A 22,107-nucleotide genomic window follows, 5' to 3' on the forward strand; every position below is an offset into this window, starting at 1 on the left:
ATAAATCAAGCTTGAATTACGTTTTCGATCACTTCATATTTCATGTGCAAAACAAACATTCATCCATCAATAAACAAGCTCATCATGTAAAGTAAAAGATTTAATAGGAAATCCTTTTATTCCAGGTTTGGTTTTAAGAACGTGCAGTGGTATTTTGTAGTTCTGTCGTCTTGCCATAAATTTTCCATGTAACACCTGATAATATAAAAACATCTAAATATACAGTTTGTAACAAATGGTTTAAAATACTAAAGTGTATATTGGCTTGGTGTGCTGTTTTTCCTGCATATAAAAATATAAAATGTACTCAGGTCATGTGTTCCTGTCGTTGTTTTAAAGACTGATCTCACACATTTGCACATTTATTATATGTTTTTCTCAAAAAGAGGAACTAAAAATTATTAATGTTGTTGTTATTATTATTATTATTATTATTATTGTTGTTGTTGTTATTATTATTATTATTATAAGTAGTAGTAGTAGTAGTAGTAGTAGTAGTAGTACTAGTAGCTGTAGTAGTAGTAGTAGTAGTAGTAGTAGTAGTAGTAGTAGTAATTGTTGATGTCGTTTATTGTTTTAATTTGAAGGTTTTTGCGGAAGTGATTTAAGAATATTCTTGCTGCCTTGACATTTTTGGAGTTGACTCTACATTAAGAATCATGAGTGTTAACCGCCCTCCAGTGGTCATAGTGGCGAACTGCAACATTACAGCTAAACTAGCGGTTGACAGCGTTGATATCAGTATAATTGTTCGGTGCTGCTTATTATCAGACTGATTACTGATAGTAACATCAGTATATTAAACTCTGCCGCTTTAGTGCTGTTTTAATAACCGTTTTCTGCCTGATTCCGGTGTAGAATGTGAATGAATGAATGTGTACTGCCCTCAAGTGGTCACAGTGAGGAATTACATCAAGGTGCAACGTCAAGGTGGACATAATGGGATTACTTCGCTTCCGTTTTATCTTTCAAAATAAAATGAGACCAAAAATCCCAAACTGTAATTATTCTGAATTATTTCTTTACATTCTTATCTCCCCCCCCCCCCCCCTCTCTCTCTAGTGGTTACACATGTAAACTACAATCCTGCCATTGTACATCGATACTGATTATTGTTCCTTTTAGTGTTACTATTAGTAGGCGTAGTAGTCATGTTTTAATTTGAAGGTTTTTGCGGATGTGATTGTATAGTATTCTTGCTGCCTTGACGTGGCGGAGTTGACTGTGCTTTAAAAATCATGGGCGTTAATCACCCTCCATTGGTCATATGGAGGAAATGCAACACTACGTTCTAATGACTGACTAATAGCATTCATGTCAGTGTAATTGCTGTGAATATCAACACTAAAAATCACTATTACTTTTATTAGCAAAAATAATATCAATATATTAATCTTTATCCCTTTAGTGTTGTTTTAATAACCGTTTTCTGTCTGATTCTGGTGTAAAATCATGAATGTGTACTGCCCTCTAGTGGTCACAGTGTGGCATTACATCAAGGTACAACGTCAAGGCAGACATAATTGCATTACATCGCTTCCGTCTGACCCTTTCAGAATAAATCGAGAACAATTCATAAACAACAATAGATTATCAAGTTCAAGTGATCTCTCTCTGTAGTGGTTACACGTGTAAACTGTGAACTTACAAGCAGGTGGTCACTGAATAATTGAATAAGTGCCCAACTATCTTAAATTAGAAAGAAAAAAGTAAAGTACTTAACAGCAGAAAGGGAAAAAAATTATGTTGTTCGATCAACCTTTTCTAGCCTTTTACCTCTGTCTGTTCGTGTTCGAGAATGTTCATGATAACAACAGCATTAGCAAACGTTAAGACAGACCACAAACTGCTATGAGAGCGTCTTTCGAAAGACGTAACCGCATACGAACACTTCAGGTGTATCCTTTCACATAAAACTTTCAAACATGGACTGTTATAACTTTATCCACGACTATACAGAATATGTTCGTATTTGTTCTATTTTCTAACTAACGTAGCTCTCTAAAGCCTCACATCGCTACTACAACTGTTCGTACCTCGCGTCTTCGGCATTACGACAGCTGCTCTTGTTACACGGCAGGAACTACTTTACACTTTACGGCAGCTCGCTACTTCCTTTCACACCGGCGCTTCGTCGGAGATTTACACCATTTCAGGACCGATTGGATTAAAAGGCCTGATAGGGTGGCACATCGTTCACGGTGAGATTGCAGTAAAATATGTACAGACGTATGAAAAGTAGCCGCTTTCAATCGTGTCTGAAGCTAAATCGGAGAATCTTCTGTCTCAGTGTGTGTTGCCTGCCACCCAGTTAGCTTAGCCTTGCTAGCGCGGCCACCTGGCAAGATGACTAACGTTAGCGTTAGCAGTAAGTTAGCCGCTGTTAGCTAGCTGAGTCAGATCTGCAAAAAAAAAAAAGTTTCCCGGAGGAAATCTCCGTTATTTTTCTTTTATATATCTTAAGTGTCTGTTTCGGGTTTGTCCATCACGTGTTCCAGTCGAGGGTATTTTGAAATTAGCTCATTCCGTTAGCATGTGATTGGTAGATAGACGGAGACTCCCAACTGAGTTCGCTCACGGACGCGTAGCCCCAGGTGGTTTAGACGATCTATCCCGCCGGATTATATTTCACGTATTATCATATATATACACTGCCTCCTGATTATATTTCACGTATTCGTGTCATTTAACATAAAAAAAGATAACTAGCTCCGTTATATGTCGGTGGGCTCGATAGTCTGGCTAGCGGGAGAGTGCCGACCGGGGATAGTCCCGCGTTGGGGTCGACAATCAGGGAATCCATGTGATTGTACAAGTGAAGGCAGCGCTATGCTAACGTTAGCCAATCTGGTGCCAGATGTCAGCTGCTCGATCAAGACGCTGTTTAAAATGTACAAGAAGTACAAAAAGTAGGACAAGGCTCTCAGGTGTGAGCGTTTTCTGCTTTTCTCTCTTCTGCATTAATGTAAAATGAACCTGAACCTGTAGAATTTACTGTGTGAGTCTTAGGGTCACTGCATGCTCCAGAATTGTCCAATGAATATTCTTTATTATTTGCAGGTTTATTAGAGACTAAATTATTCAGTAAATGTTACTAAGAGCTTAATTGCTGATGGCAGTCACAGCTTTAAGTCTGAGTTTGAAAGTTTAACCTTTGTGTGGCGTACCAGCTTCCTTCTGGATGTTCCGGGGTCAATGATGACTAGCCCACTGCGCAAGCTGATCAGTGCCTATTTGTTTTAGTGCATTGCTGGAGAAATCAGTGCTGCTTATTGGCTGAGACCCGGTGCATGTGTGGAAATGATGCAAACAAGCAGATACACAGGTTGTCTGGACATACTTTTAGGCGACTGTTTGGTGACAGACGTCTTTTTCACTCTGTCTGCAGACCATGGCCAAGTTCCACGCCCCTGTGATCCAGGACAACCCATCCGGATGGGGTCCATGTGCGGTCCCAGAGAAGTTTAAAGACATGCCCTACCAGCCTTTCAGCAAAGGCGACCGTCTGGGAAAGGTTTGCATCAACGTATCTGTTGAAAGAGTCGAGCTGTCTTCTGTTTACGTGCCACAGTTTTCCTTATGTTGTGTGTTCCCTCCGTCAGGTTGCTGACTGGACTGGAGCGACTTACCAAGACAAGAGATACACAAGTGAGTACGACAGCTGTCCATCCTGATGTGCCTCCACCTGACAAGTTTATGTACTTTTTTTTTTTCTCCACTTCAAATGTTTGTGTGGTCATACAGATTGACTAAAACATCTGGACACATTAACTCTGAATGGAAGATTAGGAATGAATGATAAAGCAGCTGATTGTCAGGTCCATCAGTCACCACAAATAAATTCTCAGCATGTGGGAAACACTGGCATTTTCTGTGTTTAAACATCTTAAGATGACAAGCAATGCAAAACTCGTTTATTGAGTCGATGAACAAATCTCAGTTTATGGAAGAGTTGAAATCTTAGAAACATCATTTGTTGGTAAATAAAAGTAAAAATGATCAACACCTGCCAAGTTGATTTCTTATGTATTTATTTTGTCTTCAGATAAGTATTCCTCTCAGTTCGGAGGCGGCAGTCAGTACGCCTACTTTCATGAGGAGGATGAGACGAGCTTCCAGCTGGTGGACACTGCCAAGACGCAGAAGACGGCCTATCAGAGGAACCGCATGAGGTTTGCTCAGGTACAACAGACAGCGGCCACAGACACACTGAACGTCACCTTCTGCCCTTAATGTGTCAGTTGATTTGAACCGTTTCATGTTGCGTCTTATATTTGAACCCATCAGAGGAACCTGCGCAGGGACAAGGACCGCAGGAACATGACTCAGTTCAACATGCAGACGCTCCCGAAGAGCGCCAAGCAGAAGGAGAGGTGAGGTTCTGTCGCCGCTCTGCAGTAAAGAAAAGTCCGGTTTTATCAGATTTTCTGTCAGCGTTCCTTCTTTTGGGCTTCACTCGAGAGAACAAAGATCCCAGCACACGATCGCGTCTGCACGTCTTATGTTGACAGCTGCTCGTTTGTTGGAAAGACTTCAGTTTGACCTCAAGTTTGTGTCCTTTCAGGGATCGTATGCGCCTGCAGAAGAAGTTCCAAAAGCAGTTTGGTGTCCGTCAGAAGTGGGACCAGAAATCTCAGGTATTGATCGGATAATTGATTGAATGGCTGGACTAGAGCTGCAGTGACCAATCATTGACCAATTGATTAGTCTTTTGCCAGAAAATGAATCAGCACGCTCAGGTTGAGGGCTTGTATTTACTCCCCCATGTATCCTCTCCCTCTGCCTCTACGTCCATGTTCTTTCAGGCCCAGCTGAAGCCCAGAGATTCCTCTGTGGAGGTGAGGAGCGACTGGGAGGTGAAGGAGGAGATGGACTTCCCCAGACTGATGAAGATGAGATACATGGAGGTGGCTGACCCTGTCGACATGTGAGTGAAACTCTCTTTGTCGTCGCTCATTAAACCTGTTGTGGGGTGAAAACAGAAAGAGATGAGCTTCTGTGTCCTGTGTCCTGCAGTGAGTGCTGCGGTGCTTTGGAGTACTATGACAAGGCCTTCGACCGGATCACCACCCGCAATGAAAAGCAACTCAAAAGCATCAAGAGGATCTTCCACACTGTCACCACCACTGACGATCCCGTCATCCGCAAGGTGTCCACGTCTTTGCATACCGAGCTGCTCCAGTGAACACAACAGAGACACAAGTTTGTTTGATTCTCTCTGTACAACAACAGTTTTTTGTGTTTGCTCTCAGCTGGCGAAGACTCAGGGGAATGTGTTTGCCACTGACGCCATCTTGGCCACCTTGATGTGCTGCACGCGCTCCGTCAACTCGTGGGACATCATTGTGCAGAGAGTCGGCAACAAGCTGTTCTTTGACAAGAGAGACAACTCCGACTTTGGTGAGTCCTGCTGACACCAGGACCTGGTTCCACACAGAGGTCTCAGGCCGGTCTGTAGTCAGAGTGTGACCCCGATTCCCAAAATGTTGTAGAAGAAAAACCAGACATACAAACATCAGTGGGTCTGAATTTAACAGACTCTAAATGTCGGTACATTTATTCACGTTGGAGTTTTACATTTCGCCTCCCTGTTGTGTCACTTTAACACTGAACTCTTTAACATCTGCATCGGCTCTTCTCAGACCTGCTAACCGTGAGCGAGACCGCCAACGAGCCGCCGCAGGATGAAGGCAACTCCTTCAACTCTCCTCGTAACCTGGCGATGGAGGCCACGTACATCAACCACAACTTCAGCCAGCAGTGTTTGCGCATGGTAAGAACCCACACACTCCCTTACCCTTTGGACGCTAACAGATCCTGAAAACACTCCTAAATGTGTGTTTCTGGTTTTCTTGTCTTCAGGGTGGAGAGCGGCATAAGTTCCCTAACAGCAACCCATTTGTGGAGGAGGACATGGATAAGAGTGAAGTGGCGTCTGTGGCCTACAGGTGAGACACTGAAGCCTTTCACCTCACAGTCACTCACCTGTAAGCCTGCACAGTGTGAAGAGCATCAGCTTTTTAAAGAGAACTCTGGTGAACACACAGCAGCCTCCTTTTGGTGTCACTGGATTGAAAAAGTGCTTCCTCTCAGGCTGATTTCTTGTTTTTGATGTTTAGGTACCGTCACTGGAAGCTCGGGGACGACATCGATCTGATCGTGCGCTGTGAGCACGATGGAGTGATGACCGGTGCCAACGGAGAAGTGTCCTTCATTAACGTCAAGACCCTGAACGAGTGGGACTCCAGGGTGAGAGGAACAATGAGGGGAAACTGGTTTAGTGGCTGATGTTCGTCTTTGGAGGTTTTAACAGCGAGCAAAGTCCTGAGCTGTCACCAGGCCTGGAAACATGATCTGAACGTTTAATTTGTTCAGATGTTTTCTCATCGCTTCATAGTTGTCTTTGGCCCCTTTTCTTGTCTCTCATGACGTCAGCCAATAATGACTCAGCATAAACCTGAATTTATGACCTTAAACACACAAACACCAGAGCAGGCACGAGGCCAGGAACTGTGAATCTACCAACCCGACTGTGCTTTCACGTGCGACCTCTAGTTTTGAGCATTCAAACACACCGTGCCCTGATCGTTAAGCCTTTTGTCGGCTGAAGTGTTGCCGCTGTGTTAAAAAGCGTTTGTCGCTCTGTTTCATCATCAGTATTGTAACGGGGTGGACTGGCGTCAGAAGCTGGACTCTCAGAGAGGAGCCGTCCTGGCCACTGAGCTGAAGAACAACAGCTACAAACTGGCCCGCTGGACCTGCTGCGCCATGCTGGCTGGATCGGAGTACCTCAAACTGGGGTGAGGAACACACGCGTGAACTGTCAGACTTAGATCATAGTCTTAGCATTTAGCTTGAGCAAGCTAAGTTCTAACTTCTACTGAAGTGTCACCAGCAATATACAAGAGGCTGAGACTGAGACACGTTCAGCACAATGACGTTGATCATTTATGTCAATGTTGATTTTTGGAGATACTCACTCAGTTGCCAGTTCAGAGCTGAAGCTAATGCAGTCTGACACGATAGTCCTGATGTACGTCTTACCTTCATCAAGGTCATAATGTTCAGTTTTGTTGAAACTGACCGCCGTGTGCCCTTCAGGTACGTGTCTCGGTACCACGTGAAGGATTCGGCTCGGCACGTCATCCTGGGCACCCAGCAGTTCAAACCCAACGAGTTCGCCAGCCAGATCAACCTGAGCATGGAGAACGCCTGGGGAATCCTCCGCTGCGTCATCGATATCTGCCGCAAGCTGGACGAGGGCAAGTACCTGATCCTCAAGGACCCGAACAAGGTGAGCCGCCAGCGTACCTGAACACTTCCTGTTTGAAAGGCAGAGATGGCTGTGAATGGTTGAGCTGATGGTTCGATGTTCTCTGTCAACAGCAAGTGATTCGGGTGTACAGCCTGCCTGATGGGACCTTCAGCTCTGACGAGGAGGAGGAGGAAGAGGAAGATGAGGAGGATGAGGAGGAAGAAGGTGAGATTCAGCTGTTCAAAGTACTTTAATATACATGTACAGTTTGAGCTTTGATGGTTTGTGAGTTAAATGAAAAATGTTTGGACGCTGAACGTCATGTTGTTGTTTTTAAAGACGCAAACAGCGAATTCACGTCTGTAAAAAGTGATTCTCTGGATTCTCTCAGCACTGTTTATCATCACTAAGAGAATCTGCTTCCATATTTATCCTGTTTTATTTACTGATAAAACTGCTTTTCTCCTCTTCTTCTTCTAGATGAAGAGAATTGAAGTGTGGAGTCGGCTCCAGTGACCACATATAAAGAAACAGTTTAATTCGTTTAGACATTCAATAAAGACAACAGATTGGCCAACTGAGTTGATTGCTGTTTTTATTCATGTGTGCTCATTTTTCCTTGAACAGAAGTCCAATCATGGGTCAGAAAGTGTTTTAAAGGGTCCTTTTCTGGTGCAGTTTACACATTAGCAGCTACTGTGTATGTTGTAAGTGAGACACACACACTGTCAATGAATAAGAACATGGAAGCATCTCATGGTCGGTGTGGCTGCTCTGCTTATTCCCAGATGAACTTCAGAGACAAATCACCCAGTTTCTCCTGAAGGAGTTGATCAACTCTTTGACTCTGAGCTGCAGTAAGGTGGTTCTTCCAGTCACCGATCTGACCTGTAATGAAAAAACATGAACTCTATCTGATGTGTGTTTACATGTTTCTGTACAGGTGCTACAGTTACATTACCTTTGCGCATGTAGTCTCCCGTGAACGTCCCTCCTAGTATAAGCTCATAGTTGGCTTTTGGGTCTTTCTTCATGTTCTTGAATGTAGATTTTTCTACAACTTGTTCAATGGCTGCTTCACTCAGGTTCTTCCCCAAGAAGGTGCAGATCTTAGTTACAGCCGTCTTCAGGTCCTGAAAGAGAAACAGAAACCAAACAGAACAAGTTTAAATACTGACGAATAACTTTAATTGAATTTAAAGACTTTATTGACCCCATACTGGGAAAACTAAGTTGTGACAGCCAGGAAGTATTACAAAAAGTAAAAACGTTGGCAAAAGAAGAGTCAAGTACATTGTATACAGATTATAAAACTACTAAATGCCATGAAAATACTGCCCATACTGTTCTGAGGAAACTACCAATGTCCTGTGTTGTATAGAAAGGATGTTGAATTTCATGAGTCCATGTAAATGCTCAATATGTACAGTATAAAAACAATACTGTTGCCAATATGGATCATAAATAGTGTTATTGCACAGAAAAATTACACCTTGTATAAGAACGTGGCCCTTTCTAGTTCACAGTATTCACAGATTCGTAATGTCTGCGCTGAATTCCTCAAGTTACATGAAAACAACCGACAGACAAAAAGACACATCTCACCAAAATCATGTCCTCATAGGTCAGGTAGAGGATGTTGTACTGGTCTTTGGCTAAATGCCAGTCTCTGATGTGGTCAAACCAGGAAGATGCAGGAACTGTATAACAGAATAATGTAACCCTGAATTTCATGTCATGTCATTCATGTAGTCATCATTGTATCTGCAGGTAGTATCAGTAAAAATGAAGTTTTCATGGTCAGATGGTTTTCATTTAAAGGTTATCAGCATCCTGATTTTGGAGTTCCTCACCGTTGCCATTCAAATACTCCTCAAGATAGTGCTCAAAGCTCTTGGGCGTCTCCACCGCACTGCAGGTACGATTGAAGTGGTAATTGGAGACAATGTTGTCCTTTGGGTTCCGCATCACATAGATAATCTGTCATGAGAATAAACAGCAATCAGCTCAGAACTGAAACCAATATGGACAAATCTCTCCTCCATGCCAAACTGCATTCAAATAATTCACTATTTCATGTGAATAGCTGCACTGGAAAAATGTTTAATGAAAAAATGTTGATGTGTTGAATACTTATTTCCCCCTATGTATTTTCAGATCTCTCATTTATAACTGTCTAAACACATCATTTAATCTTTTATTTACCTGGCAGCATTGAGCTTCCATAAAATACTGACCTTTGCCTTCTTGTCCTTCAGTCCCAGAGGCATGAGAGCAGGTGTGAGGTTAGACACAAAGAGTCGAGGAGAAGGTCTGAGAGCGTAATCTTCTCGACCCTGCGTGTACTCCAGCCATGGCATCTGCTCGTAGTTGTTTGGATATTCATTCAGACCTCCACCTAACTCACAGATGGAGATGATAATCTGCTGAGTCCATATTGTGCCTGTGGAGGGACAAAATTGAAGATTTGAGACATCAAACCTGATCAGTAAATCTGTTTCCAGCCAGGACAAAACTGTAAATGCAAATAATGAGATGTGGAAGAGTTTGTCTCACTGACCTGACTTTGGATAAGTGACGAGGAATATGTCACTATCTCGAACTTCAAAGCTCTGGAGTGAATCAATGTACTCTGCAGTTGTGTATCCGGTGCCAAAGTTGTAGTTTTTATATCTGCTGAACGTGGCGGTGATCTGCTCCATGTTGATGCTGAATCACACAGAGAACTGAGAGAAATGTTTTGAATGTGGGATGAGAGAGGAGAAAACTGGTTAGAGTAGCTGGACTCTGGACTTCAAGTTGCATGTGATTGGCTGTTGGCTTGTTCCTGCGTTGGCCTGCGCATGAATTACTGCCAACTGTGTACAAAAAGTGCTTGTCTTTGCTTCACCCCACAACTCTCCTATGCCATCCAGAACAGATCCAGTGGCACCCCAAAGGACTGGTTAGCCTGCAGGCAACAAAGACACATCGGCATCAGTGTGATTAGACATGCTAAATCAAAATATTATCAAAGGTTGGCAGCTGTGAAAGTTCCACTAAATTCTGGAACATTATAGCATCTCTTAAGAGCTCTAGTATCTGGTCATATGACCGACAGATCATCAATGCTAGAAGCTTTTAATCACCATATCCTCTCCTCTCACCTTTAATGTGTCTGCTGTTGCACTGCTGTTATTCTACTGCAACAAAACAAAATAATTTCCCAATTTGTGATAAATGAAGAAACAGTCTAAAAACTAAAGTCTAAAGTCTTTCTTGGCAAAAATCCAACAATCACTCGTCAAACTGTAACTATGCACCCTCACCGACTAAACTTAATACAGCCACAGCAGACTGCACTTTCACTCTTTGATAACACGGTCTCCTCCCTGGATAAAAATTGGCCATGCTTACATGGTTCCACTCTTACCTTATAAGATAAGATAAGATTTTGTTGTTCCCACACCAGGGAAATTAAGTCATTACAGCCAGCAAGTGTCATAATGAAGCAAAAACAGTGGCACAGAAGGGTCAAGACAAATAGTATATGAACTCAGCGTGCAGGTTGGAGGTGTGGCTGGCAGGTGTGCTGAGCAGCAGGCAGCACAGCTGATCTGCATGCAGCAATCATCTCACCGTCCTGAAGCTCAGCCTTTCTTCCTCCTTGTGGTCAGATCATTTTTGTCTCCTGTATGTGAACCCTGTCCTCTGTGTCTCATTCCCGGTGAGGTTTTGCTGCCACGCAGCTGCTGCTTTACTCTGAAACTGTGTTTCTGTGAAACTTAGATTCCTGCCTGCCCACCTCCTTAGTTTTGAACTGTTTTGTTTTAGGGACACTCTTTGTTATTTTTGGGGTTTTACCTCCTGTGGGAGAGATTTTTGTTCTTGGCTTTTTTCATTTTCTTTCTTCTTTCTCTTTTTTTAATTTTTTTTCAAAATTTTCTAAAGAGGAATTCAGATAGACGTCTCTTCCCAACATCACTCCATCACAACATTCCATCCATCAAATACTCAGGTATCTTGAAATACAAGTATTTCTTTGCACATGCCAACTACAAGTCAACTACAGACTTGCCGTCATTCGTTCCATCATGTATACATTTTTCAGTTTTTGGATCCATTGACCTATGGTTGGTGGTTTGGCATCTCTCCAGTTCACTGTAATCATTTTCTTTGCTACTAACAAAAGAATCCTCAGTATATTCGGCTGTTCTACGTTATATAGGTCGTTGGGTGTGGCTCCCAACAAAAACATTGGTTCTAGAGTGACATCTATTTCCAAAATAGCATCAATTTTCTTTTTAACATTAACCCAAAATCCTTGTATTACTGGACATAACCAGAAAATGTGTGTGGTGACCTAAAACAGCATGAATTTTTTTTTTACACATTCATGGTCCACAGAAGATGAAGCATCCTGATGTCTCACCAGCAGGTTGACAGTATAAGACAAATATGAAATCAACTGCTCTAGAATCTGGTGCAGACATTCATGGTCCCTCTCTGTCGCCCACCTGCAGGTCAAAATGTTCACTTTTGTTGTGAAATATCCCGATAACTGTTGGATGGACCTATAGGTTTTCATAACATTTTGTACAAATATTCATGGTGTCCATAGGACTGTTCCTCTGACCTTTTCTCTCGTGTCACCAGCAGGTGAAACATTCATGGATCACAGAGGATGAATTCTACTTACTTTGGTGATCCATTGACTTTTCCACAAGCACCACCATGAGGTTGACATTTGTACTTTTAGTGACATTTGTCAACAACTGTTGGATGGATTGCCATGAAATTTGGTACAGATTCAGGATGAAATGTAATCACTTTGGTGACATCCTCATTTTTAATATCGAGCCATCATCTGGTTTAATTCCATTCAATGAAGACAACAGATTGACCAATTGAATTTATTGCTGTTCTTGTACATGTGTGTTCATACTTCATCGCACAGAAGTCCAATCATGGGTCAGAGAGTGTTTTAAAGGGTCCTTTTCTGGTGCAGTTTACACATTAGCAGCTACTGTGTATGTTGTAAGTGAGACACACACACTGTCAATGAATAAGAACATGGAAGCATCTCATGGTCGGTGTGGCTGCTCTGCTTATTCCCAGATGAACTTCAGAGACAAATCACCCAGTTTCTCCTGAAGGAGTTGATCAACTCTTTGACTCTGAGCTGCAGTCAGGTGGTTCTTCCAGTCACCGATCTGACCTGTAATGAAAAAACATGAACTCTATCTGATGTGTGTTTACATGTTTCTGTACAGGTGCTACAGTTACATTACCTTTGCGCATGAAGTCTCCCTTCAGCATCTCTTCTGGCAGAAACTTAAAGTTGGCTTTCGGGTCTTTCTTCATGTTCTTGAATGTCGATTTTTCTACGACTTGTTCAATGGCTGCTTCACTCAGGTTTTTCCCCAAGAAGGTGCAGATCTTAGTTACAGCCGTCTTCAGGTCCTGAAAGAGAAACAGAAGTCCACCAAAACGAATAACTTGGAATTTTAATTGGAAATTAATATCCAAGGAAATATGGACATTTAATTCATAATATTAAATACATTTGCAATGTCTCCCTTCCCGTCCTCACACCATTTTGAAGTTCAAGCTACTTGAAAACACTGAACAACCACAGGCAAAAAAAATACATCTTACCAAAACCATGTCCTCATAGCTCAGGTAGAGGATGTTGAACTGGTCTTTCACTGAATGCCAAGCTCTGATGTGGTCAAACCAGGATGATGCAAGAACTGCATAACAGAATGATGTGTCCTGTAATTTCAGCACTCGACTGGTCATCATAATCCAGACTCTGAGGTAACTCACCGTTGCCCCTCAAATACTCGTCATAATGGTGTTCAAAGCTCTTGGGCGTGTCCAGGGTAGTGGCAACATGACTGAAGTGGTACAAGGAGACGATGTTGTCCTTTGGGTTCCGCATCACATAGACAATCTGAACAAAGAACAAACAACAATCAGGCCAGAGCTGAAACCAATACATACACTTCTGACCTCCATGCCAAACTCCATTCAAATAATTCACTATTTTATGATTCCTTCATTTGTAGCTTAGACATAGACAAAATATGGAAAAACATTACTATCAAGAAAAAAAATTGGTGCACTAAATCACAAATTTTCAATCTGCATAATAATTTGTTAGAATATTTAACTGTTATAATTGTGACAACTGTTTCATAATTGTAGTGTATGTAATGAACTGCACATATCGTTTTTCTTCCTTAATGGACAAAGTGCTTAGTGTGCCACACATTCATCCATGGATTGAATATTTGGGGGGGGGGGGGTTGCTTGAACAAAAAAAAAAAAATGCAATTTTAGGACATTACCTTGTCATTTATGACTGTCCTGATATATTTTTTAGTCTTTATTTACCTGGCAGGATTGAGCTTCCATAAAATACTGACCTTTGCCTTCTTGTCCTTCAGTCCCAGAGGCATGAGAGCAGGGGTGAGGTGAGAGGCAAAGAGCCGAGGAGAAGGTCTGAGAGTGTCATCTCCTCGACCTTCCGTGTACTCCAGCCATGGCATCTGTTCAGAGTTGTTTGGATATTCATTCAGACCTCCACCTAACTCACAGATGGAGATGATGATCTGCTGAGTCCATATTGTGCCTGTGGAGGGACAAAATGAAAGATATGAGAAATCATACCTGATCAGTAAATCTGTTTCCAGCCAGGACAAAACTGTAAATGCAAATAATGAGATGTGGAAGAGTTTGTCTCACTGACCTGACTTTGGATAAGTGACGAGGAATATGTCACTATCTCGAACTTCAAAGCTCTGGAGTGAATCAATGTACTCTGCAGTTGTATATCCGACGGGAAAGTTGTAGTTTTTATATCTGCTGAGCTTGTCGCTGATCTGCTCCATGTTGCTGCTGAATCACACAGAGAACTGAGAGAAATGTTTGCATATGGGACGAGAGAGGAATAAAATACCAGGCAGAGGAGCTGAACTTTGGACTTTGAATTGCTCATGTTTGGCTGTATCAGAGAGTAATATATATTTATGGGCAGGTGTATCAATTGTATTTTGGTTTCTTGGCCGCTTTATACATTGTCAAATTCACATAATGATGAATCAGACTGACAGCTGACAAAAGAATAGCATGCATGTGGGATGAGGACGGTTTGAAAGGTGCTAAACAAAGGGAAACATGAATGTACAGAAAGTCAGGAAAATGAAGGCTGACTGGGGATCCAGTCCAGCTGGAACCATTTCTTGCTGTTTTTATTTCTCCATTGTAGACTACATGAAAGAATGAACTCACAGTTTTCCTCATGTTTTCTTCTACTCCCCTCTCTACCCTGATAACAACCTCTTCTGGAATTACCTGTCTGTGTGACGCATTACTAAAATTGTTATTACTCCATATAAAATTTAGGGAATTTCACTTTACCTCTTCAGTGAACATACTGCTTCCTTCTTTTATTCCCAAAGTGTCATTGATTGGTTGTTCACAGAAATCTGGAAACAACTGGAGCGTATTCTGTGTTGTTGGTAGTTGCTGCTCTGAGGAATATGGAAAGTGAACTGGTTGTCTTTGTGACAGCGGCACCAACATCAACACCACATGGAAACGTTCTGGCAGGTTGAAAAGTTGTTTGCTTGTAATTCAAAATTTAGAACGTGTTTTGTTGTTGAGTGTTGTTTTACTCTATTTCAATTTTTATTATATTTTATATAGAGAGGCCCCAAATGTTCACTGCTCTTTCCTGTGTCAGAGGCCCTGTTTACACCTGGCATTAGCATGCGTCTTGTGTGATATGATCACAAGTGGACAGCCGAGACACACAGCTGTTCACACCTGTGTCTATCATGCATCTCCAGCTGAACGCTCACATTCAGATTTCATTACTGCCTACGTCACTTCAGCTGGACGGTCAAAGGACCCTGCGCACAGTTATTATGTGTTTCCATGATTGTATCACAAGGCGTCCTTGTCGATGACACATCAACACACACTAGTGTTTACACTGCAACTGATATGTGGTCACATGACATCCCAGATCGCCTCAGCAAGTGGTTTGAATGATCGGATGACGATACGTCTTGGTGGTCACATACACGTGTATTTAGCTCTGTCCACTTTTGATCTGATCACCCAAGAGGCGTGTTAATGCCAGCTGTAAACAGGGCCTCAAAGTCAAATGAGCGTAGCTGCTTCTTTCAGCGACAGATGGAATTCATTAAACCATTTCTTTAACGTGGAAAATCTGATGATTTCCAATCTGAAATATGTCTGTGAAGATACTCATTCATCCAGGTCATGGTACTTCTAAGTGCTTTCCACAGTCCAGTTGACTTTGGAAAGCACTTAGATGTTCCACTCTGAAAGCGTAATTGTTTTTGGCTGCGACCATGCCCCAACATTAATGATTGTTCATGAATATACCAAAAATTATCAGAACAGCAAAAGATTGCCAAGAGAAGATCTGATTGGATCTAAGTGTGGAGTCAGCTCCAGTGACCACAGCAGCCTTCACCACATTTCAAGAAACACGATTAATTCCTTCTGACATTCAATAAAGACGACAGATTGGTCAACTGAGTTTATTGCTGTTCTTGTTCATGTGTGCTCATATTTCATCGTACAGAAGTCCAATCATGGGTCAGAGAGTGTTTTAAAGGGTCCTTTTCTGGTGCAGTTTACACATTAGCAGCTACTGTGTATGTTGTAGTATGTTGTAAGTGAGACACACACACTGTCAATGAATAAGAACATGGAAGCATCTCATGGTCGGTGTGGCTGCTCTGCTTATTCCCAGATGAACTTCAGAGACAAATCACCCAGTTTCTCCTGAAGGAGTTGATCAACTCTTTCACTCTGAGCTGCAGTAAGGTGGTTCTTCCAGTCACCGATCTGACCTGTAATGAAAAAACATGAACTCTATCTGATGTCTGTTTACATGTTTCTGTACAGGTGCTACAGTTACATTACCTTTGCGCATTAACTCTGTCGTCAGCGTCCCTTCTAGTATAAGTTCATAGTTGGCTTTTGGGTCTTTCTTCATGTTCTTGAATGTCGATTTTTCTACAACTTGTTCAATGGCTGCTTCACTCAGGTTTTTCCCCAAGAAGGTGCAGATCTTAGTTACAGCCGTCTTCAGGTCCTGAAAGAGAAACAGAAACCAAACAGAACAAGATTAAACACTGATGAATAACTTTAATTGAATTTAAAGACTTTATTGACCCCATACTGGGAAAACTAAGTTATAACAACCAGCAAGTATCACAAATAATAAAAAAATTGGCACATAAAAATACTACTGCCCATATTGTTCTGAGGAAACTACCAATGTCCTGTGTTGTATAGAAAGGACGTTGAATTTCATGAATCCATGTAAATGCACAATATGTACAGTATAAAAAAACAATGATCATAAATAGTGTTATTGCACAGAAAATATACAACTTACACAGGAACGTGGCCCTTTCTAGTTCACAGTATTCACAGATTCGTAATGTCTGCGCTGAATTCCTCAAGTTACATGAAAACAACCGACAGACAAAAAGACACATCTCACCAAAATCATGTCCTCATAGGTCAGGTAGAGGATGTTGTACTGGTCTTTGGCTAAATGCCAGTCTCTGATGTGGTCAAACCAGGAAGATGCAGGAACTGTATAACAGAATAATGTAACCCTGAATTTCATGTCATGTCATTAATGTAGTCATCATTGTATCTGCAGGTAGTATCAGTAAAAATGAAGTTTTCATGGTCAGATGGTTTTCGTTTAAAGGTTATCAGCATCCTGATTTTGGAGTTCCTCACCGTTGCCATTCAAATACTCCTCAAGAGAGTGCTCAAAGCTCTTGGGCGTCTCCAGATCACTGCAGGTGCGAGTGAAGTGGTAATCCGCATCACATAGATAATCTGTCATGAGAATAAACAGCAATCAGCTCAGAATTGAAACCAATATGGACAAATCTCTCCTCCATGCCAAACTGCATTCAAATAATTCACTATTTCATGTGAATAGCTGCACTGGAAAAATGCTTAATGAAAAAATGTTGATGTATTGAATACTTATTTCCACCGATGTATTTTCAAATCTCTCATTTATAACTGTCTGAACACATCAGTTGATCTTTTATTTACCTGGCAGGATTGAGCTTCCATAAAATACTGACCTTTGCCTTCTTGTTCTTCAGTCCCAGAGGCATGAGAGCAGGTGTGAGGTGAGAGGCAAAGAGCCGAGGAGAAGGTCTGAGAGCGTAATCTTCTCGACCCTGCGTGCACTCCAGCCATGGCATCTGCTCGTAGTTGTTTGGATATTCATTCAGACCTCCACCTAACTCACAGATGGAGATGATGATCTGCTGAGTCCATATTGTGCCTGTGGAGGGACAAAATTGAAGATTTGAGACATCAAACCTGATCAGTAAATCTGTTTCCAGCCAGGACAAAACTGTAAATGCAAATAATGAGATGTGGAAGAGTTTGTCTCACTGACCTGACTTTGGATAAGTGACAAGGAATATGTCACTATCTCGAACTTCAAAGCTCTGGAGTGAATCAATGTACTCTGCAGTTGTGTATCCGGTGCCAAAGTTGTAGTTTTTATATCTGCTGAACGTGGCGGTGATCTGCTCCATGTTGATGCTGAATCACACAGAGAACTGAGAGAAATGTTTTGAATGTGGGATGAGAGAGGAGAAAACTGGTTAGAGTAGCTGGACTCTGGACTTCAAGTTGCATGTGATTGGCTGTTGGCTTGTTCCTGCGTTGGCCTGCGCATGAATTACTGCCAACTGTGTACAAAAAGTGCTTGTCTTTGCTTCACCCCACAACTCTCCTATGCCATCCAGAACAGATCCAGTGGCACCCCAAAGGACTGGTTAGCCTGCAGGCAACAAAGACACATCGGCATCAGTGTGATTAGACATGCTAAATCAAAATATTATCAAAGGTTGGCAGCTGTGAAAGTTCCACTAAATTCTGGAACATTATAGCATCTCTTAAGAGCTCTAGTATCTGGTCATATGACCGACAGATCATCAATGCTAGAAGCTTTTAATCACCATATCCTCTCCTCTCACCTTTAATGTGTCTGCTGTTGCACTGCTGTTATTCTACTGCAACAAAACAAAATAATTTCCCAATTTGTGATAAATGAAGAAACAGTCTAAAAACTAAAGTCTAAAGTCTTTCTTGGCAAAAATCCAACAATCACTCGTCAAACTGTAACTATGCACCCTCACCGACTAAACTTAATACAGCCACAGCAGACTGCACTTTCACTCTTTGATAACACGGTCTCCTCCCTGGATAAAAATTGGCCATGCTTACATGGTTCCACTCTTACCTTATAAGATAAGATAAGATTTTGTTGTTCCCACACCAGGGAAATTAAGTCATTACAGCCAGCAAGTGTCATAATGAAGCAAAAACAGTGGCACAGAAGGGTCAAGATAAATAGTATATGAACTCAGCGTGCAGGTTGGAGGTGTGGCTGGCAGGTGTGCTGAGCAGCAGGCAGCACAGCTGATCTGCATGCAGCAATCATCTCACCGTCCTGAAGCTCAGCCTTTCTTCCTCCTTGTGGTCAGATCATTTTTGTCTCCTGTATGTGAACCCTGTCCTCTGTGTCTCATTCCCGGTGAGGTTTTGCTGCCACGCAGCTGCTGCTTTACTCTGAAACTGTGTTTCTGTGAAACTTAGATTCCTGCCTGCCCACCTCCTTAGTTTTGAACTGTTTTGTTTTAGGGACACTCTTTGTTATTTTTGGGGTTTTACCTCCTGTGGGAGAGATTTTTGTTCTTGGCTTTTTTCATTTTCTTTCTTCTTTCTCTTTTTTTAATTTTTTTTCAAAATTTTCTAAAGAGGAATTCAGATAGACGTCTCTTCCCAACATCACTCCATCACAACATTCCATCCATCAAATACTCAGGTATCTTGAAATACAAGTATTTCTTTGCACACAAGTCAACTACAGACTTGCCGTCATTCGTTCCATCATGTATACATTTTTCAGTTTTTGGATCCATTGACCTATGGTTGGTGGTTTGGCATCTCTCCAGTTCACTGTAATCATTTTCTTTGCTACTAACAAAAGAATCCTCAGTATATTCGGCTGTTCTACGTTATATAGGTCGTTGGGTGTGGCTCCCAACAAAAACATTGGTTCTAGAGTGACATCTATTTCCAAAATAGCATCAATTTTCTTTTTAACATTAACCCAAAATCCTTGTATTACTGGACATAACCAGAAAATGTGTGTGGTGACCTAAAACAGCATGAATTTTTTTTTTACACATTCATGGTCCACAGAAGATGAAGCATCCTGATGTCTCACCAGCAGGTTGACAGTATAAGACAAATATGAAATCAACTGCTCTAGAATCTGGTGCAGACATTCATGGTCCCTCTCTGTCGCCCACCTGCAGGTCAAAATGTTCACTTTTGTTGTGAAATATCCCGATAACTGTTGGATGGACCTATAGGTTTTCATAACATTTTGTACAAATATTCATGGTGTCCATAGGACTGTTCCTCTGACCTTTTCTCTCGTGTCACCAGCAGGTGAAACATTCATGGATCACAGAGGATGAATTCTACTTACTTTGGTGATCCATTGACTTTTCCACAAGCACCACCATGAGGTTGACATTTGTACTTTTAGTGACATTTGTCAACAACTGTTGGATGGATTGCCATGAAATTTGGTACAGATTCAGGATGAAATGTAATCACTTTGGTGACATCCTCATTTTTAATATCGAGCCATCATCTGGTTTAATTCCATTCAATGAAGACAACAGATTGACCAATTGAATTTATTGCTGTTCTTGTACATGTGTGTTCATACTTCATCGCACAGAAGTCCAATCATGGGTCAGAGAGTGTTTTAAAGGGTCCTTTTCTGGTGCAGTTTACACATTAGCAGCTACTGTGTATGTTGTAAGTGAGACACACACACTGTCAATGAATAAGAACATGGAAGCATCTCATGGTCGGTGTGGCTGCTCTGCTTATTCCCAGATGAACTTCAGAGACAAATCACCCAGTTTCTCCTGAAGGAGTTGATCAACTCTTTGACTCTGAGCTGCAGTAAGGTGGTTCTTCCAGTCACCGATCTGACCTGTAATGAAAAAACATGAACTCTATCTGATGTGTGTTTACATGTTTCTGTACAGGTGCTACAGTTACATTACCTTTGCGCATGAAGTCTCCCTTCAGCATCTCTTCTGGTATAAACTTATAGTTGGCTTTCGGGTCTTTCTTCATGTTCTTGAATGTCGATTTTTCTACGACTTGTTCAATGGCTGCTTCACTCAGGTTTTTCCCCAAGAAGGTGCAGATCTTAGTTACAGCCGTCTTCAGGTCCTGAAAGAGAAACAGAAGTCCACCAAAACGAATAACTTGGAATTTTAATTGGAAATTAATATCCAAGGAAATATGGACATTTAATTCATAATATTAAATACATTTGCAATGTCTCCCTTCCCGTCCTCACACCATTTTGAAGTTCAAGCTACTTGAAAACACTGAACAACCACAGGCAAAAAAAATACATCTTACCAAAACCATGTCCTCATAGCTCAGGTAGAGGATGTTGAACTGGTCTTTCACTGAATGCCAATCTCTGATGTGGTCAAACCAGGAAGATGCAAGAACTGCATAACAGAATGATGTGTCCTGTAATTTCAGCACTGGACTGGTCATCATAATCCAGACTCTGAGGTAACTCACCGTTGCCCCTCAAATACTCGTCATAATGGTGTTCAAAGCTCTTGGGCGTGTCCAGGGTAGTGGCAACATGACTGAAGTGGTACAAGGAGACGATGTTGTCCTTTGGGTTCCGCATCACATAGACAATCTGAACAAAGAACAAACAACAATCAGGCCAGAGCTGAAACCAATACATACACTTCTGACCTCCATGCCAAACTCCATTCAAATAATTCACTATTTTATGATTCCTTCATTTGTAGCTTAGACATAGACAAAATATGGAAAAACATTACTATCAAGAAAAAAAATTGGTGCACTAAATCACAAATTTTCAATCTGCATAATAATTTGTTAGAATATTTAACTGTTATAATTGTGACAACTGTTTCATAATTGTAGTGTATGTAATGAACTGCACATATCGTTTTTCTTCCTTAATGGACAAAGTGCTTAGTGTGCCACACATTCATCCATGGATTGAATATTTGGGGGGGGGGGGGTTGCTTGAACAAAAAAAAAAAAGCAATTTTAGGACATTACCTTGTCATTTATGAATGTCCTGATATATTTTTTAGTCTTTATTTACCTGGCAGGATTGAGCTTCCATAAAATACTGACCTTTGCCTTCTTGTCCTTCAGTCCCAGAGGCATGAGAGCAGGGGTGAGGTGAGAGGCAAAGAGCCGAGGAGAAGGTCTGAGAGTGTCATCTCCTCGACCTTCCGTGTACTCCAGCCATGGCATCTGTTCAGAGTTGTTTGGATATTCATTCAGACCTCCACCTAACTCACAGATGGAGATGATGATCTGCTGAGTCCATATTGTGCCTGTGGAGGGACAAAATGAAAGATATGAGAAATCATACCTGATCAGTAAATCTGTTTCCAGCCAGGACAAAACTGTAAATGCAAATAATGAGATGTGGAAGAGTTTGTCTCACTGACCTGACTTTGGATAAGTGACGAGGAATATGTCACTATCTCGAACTTCAAAGCTCTGGAGTGAATCAATGTACTCTGCAGTTGTATATCCGACGGGAAAGTTGTAGTTTTTATATCTGCTGAGCTTGTCGCTGATCTGCTCCATGTTGCTGCTGAATCACACAGAGAACTGAGAGAAATGTTTGCATATGGGACGAGAGAGGAATAAAATACCAGGCAGAGGAGCTGAAC

General features: G+C 41.6%; 4 protein-coding genes and 1 pseudogene across 7 annotated transcripts in view; 1 reads left to right on the forward strand and 4 right to left on the reverse strand.

Moving 5' to 3' along the window:
• Positions 1-2,083: 2,083 nt before the first annotated feature.
• eif3d (eukaryotic translation initiation factor 3, subunit D) overlaps positions 2,084-22,107 on the forward strand; it is a 102,591-nt gene continuing 82,567 nt past the window's right edge. For 2 of the 4 annotated variants that reach the window (XM_076752990.1, XM_076752988.1), the window contains exons 1-16: positions 2,084-2,201; positions 3,389-3,514; positions 3,603-3,648; positions 4,046-4,182; positions 4,288-4,373; positions 4,565-4,637; positions 4,806-4,927; positions 5,017-5,149; positions 5,253-5,400; positions 5,643-5,773; positions 5,863-5,948; positions 6,120-6,249; positions 6,658-6,800; positions 7,102-7,294; positions 7,387-7,480; positions 7,736-7,748. In XM_076752990.1, the coding sequence (XP_076609105.1) occupies positions 3,392-3,514; positions 3,603-3,648; positions 4,046-4,182; positions 4,288-4,373; positions 4,565-4,637; positions 4,806-4,927; positions 5,017-5,149; positions 5,253-5,400; positions 5,643-5,773; positions 5,863-5,948; positions 6,120-6,249; positions 6,658-6,800; positions 7,102-7,294; positions 7,387-7,480; positions 7,736-7,748 (1,658 nt within the window). In that variant the 5' untranslated portion in view covers positions 2,084-2,201; positions 3,389-3,391. Of the gene's footprint in view, positions 2,202-3,388; positions 3,515-3,602; positions 3,649-4,045; positions 4,183-4,287; positions 4,374-4,564; positions 4,638-4,805; positions 4,928-5,016; positions 5,150-5,252; positions 5,401-5,642; positions 5,774-5,862; positions 5,949-6,119; positions 6,250-6,657; positions 6,801-7,101; positions 7,295-7,386; positions 7,492-7,735; positions 7,762-15,720; positions 15,758-22,107 lie in introns of those variants that run through there. The other 2 variants (XM_076752989.1, XM_076752991.1) reach the window with 2 other exon arrangements.
• On the reverse strand, positions 8,034-9,957 carry LOC143334280 (amine sulfotransferase-like). Its single transcript, XM_076752994.1, has 6 exons — positions 9,816-9,957; positions 9,493-9,698; positions 9,109-9,235; positions 8,861-8,955; positions 8,212-8,388; positions 8,034-8,138 (listed from the first exon to the last, which is right to left on the reverse strand). Exons 1-6 carry the CDS (start codon positions 9,955-9,957, stop codon positions 8,034-8,036), a joined length of 852 nt encoding a protein of 283 aa, XP_076609109.1.
• LOC143334279 (amine sulfotransferase-like) lies at positions 12,343-14,130 on the reverse strand. The gene is made up of 6 exons (XM_076752993.1): positions 13,989-14,130; positions 13,666-13,871; positions 13,064-13,190; positions 12,893-12,987; positions 12,521-12,697; positions 12,343-12,447 (listed from the first exon to the last, which is right to left on the reverse strand). The coding sequence occupies exons 1-6, from the start codon at positions 14,128-14,130 to the stop codon at positions 12,343-12,345; spliced, it is 852 nt and encodes a 283-aa protein (XP_076609108.1).
• On the reverse strand, positions 16,019-17,859 carry LOC143334278 (amine sulfotransferase-like; annotated as a pseudogene).
• Positions 20,236-22,021, reverse strand: LOC143334494 (amine sulfotransferase-like). The gene is made up of 6 exons (XM_076753313.1): positions 21,880-22,021; positions 21,557-21,762; positions 20,957-21,083; positions 20,786-20,880; positions 20,414-20,590; positions 20,236-20,340 (listed from the first exon to the last, which is right to left on the reverse strand). The coding sequence occupies exons 1-6, from the start codon at positions 22,019-22,021 to the stop codon at positions 20,236-20,238; spliced, it is 852 nt and encodes a 283-aa protein (XP_076609428.1).

Source organism: Chaetodon auriga, chromosome 16, assembly GCF_051107435.1.
Source record: "Chaetodon auriga isolate fChaAug3 chromosome 16, fChaAug3.hap1, whole genome shotgun sequence".
Taxonomy (NCBI): Eukaryota; Metazoa; Chordata; class Actinopteri; order Chaetodontiformes; family Chaetodontidae; genus Chaetodon; species Chaetodon auriga.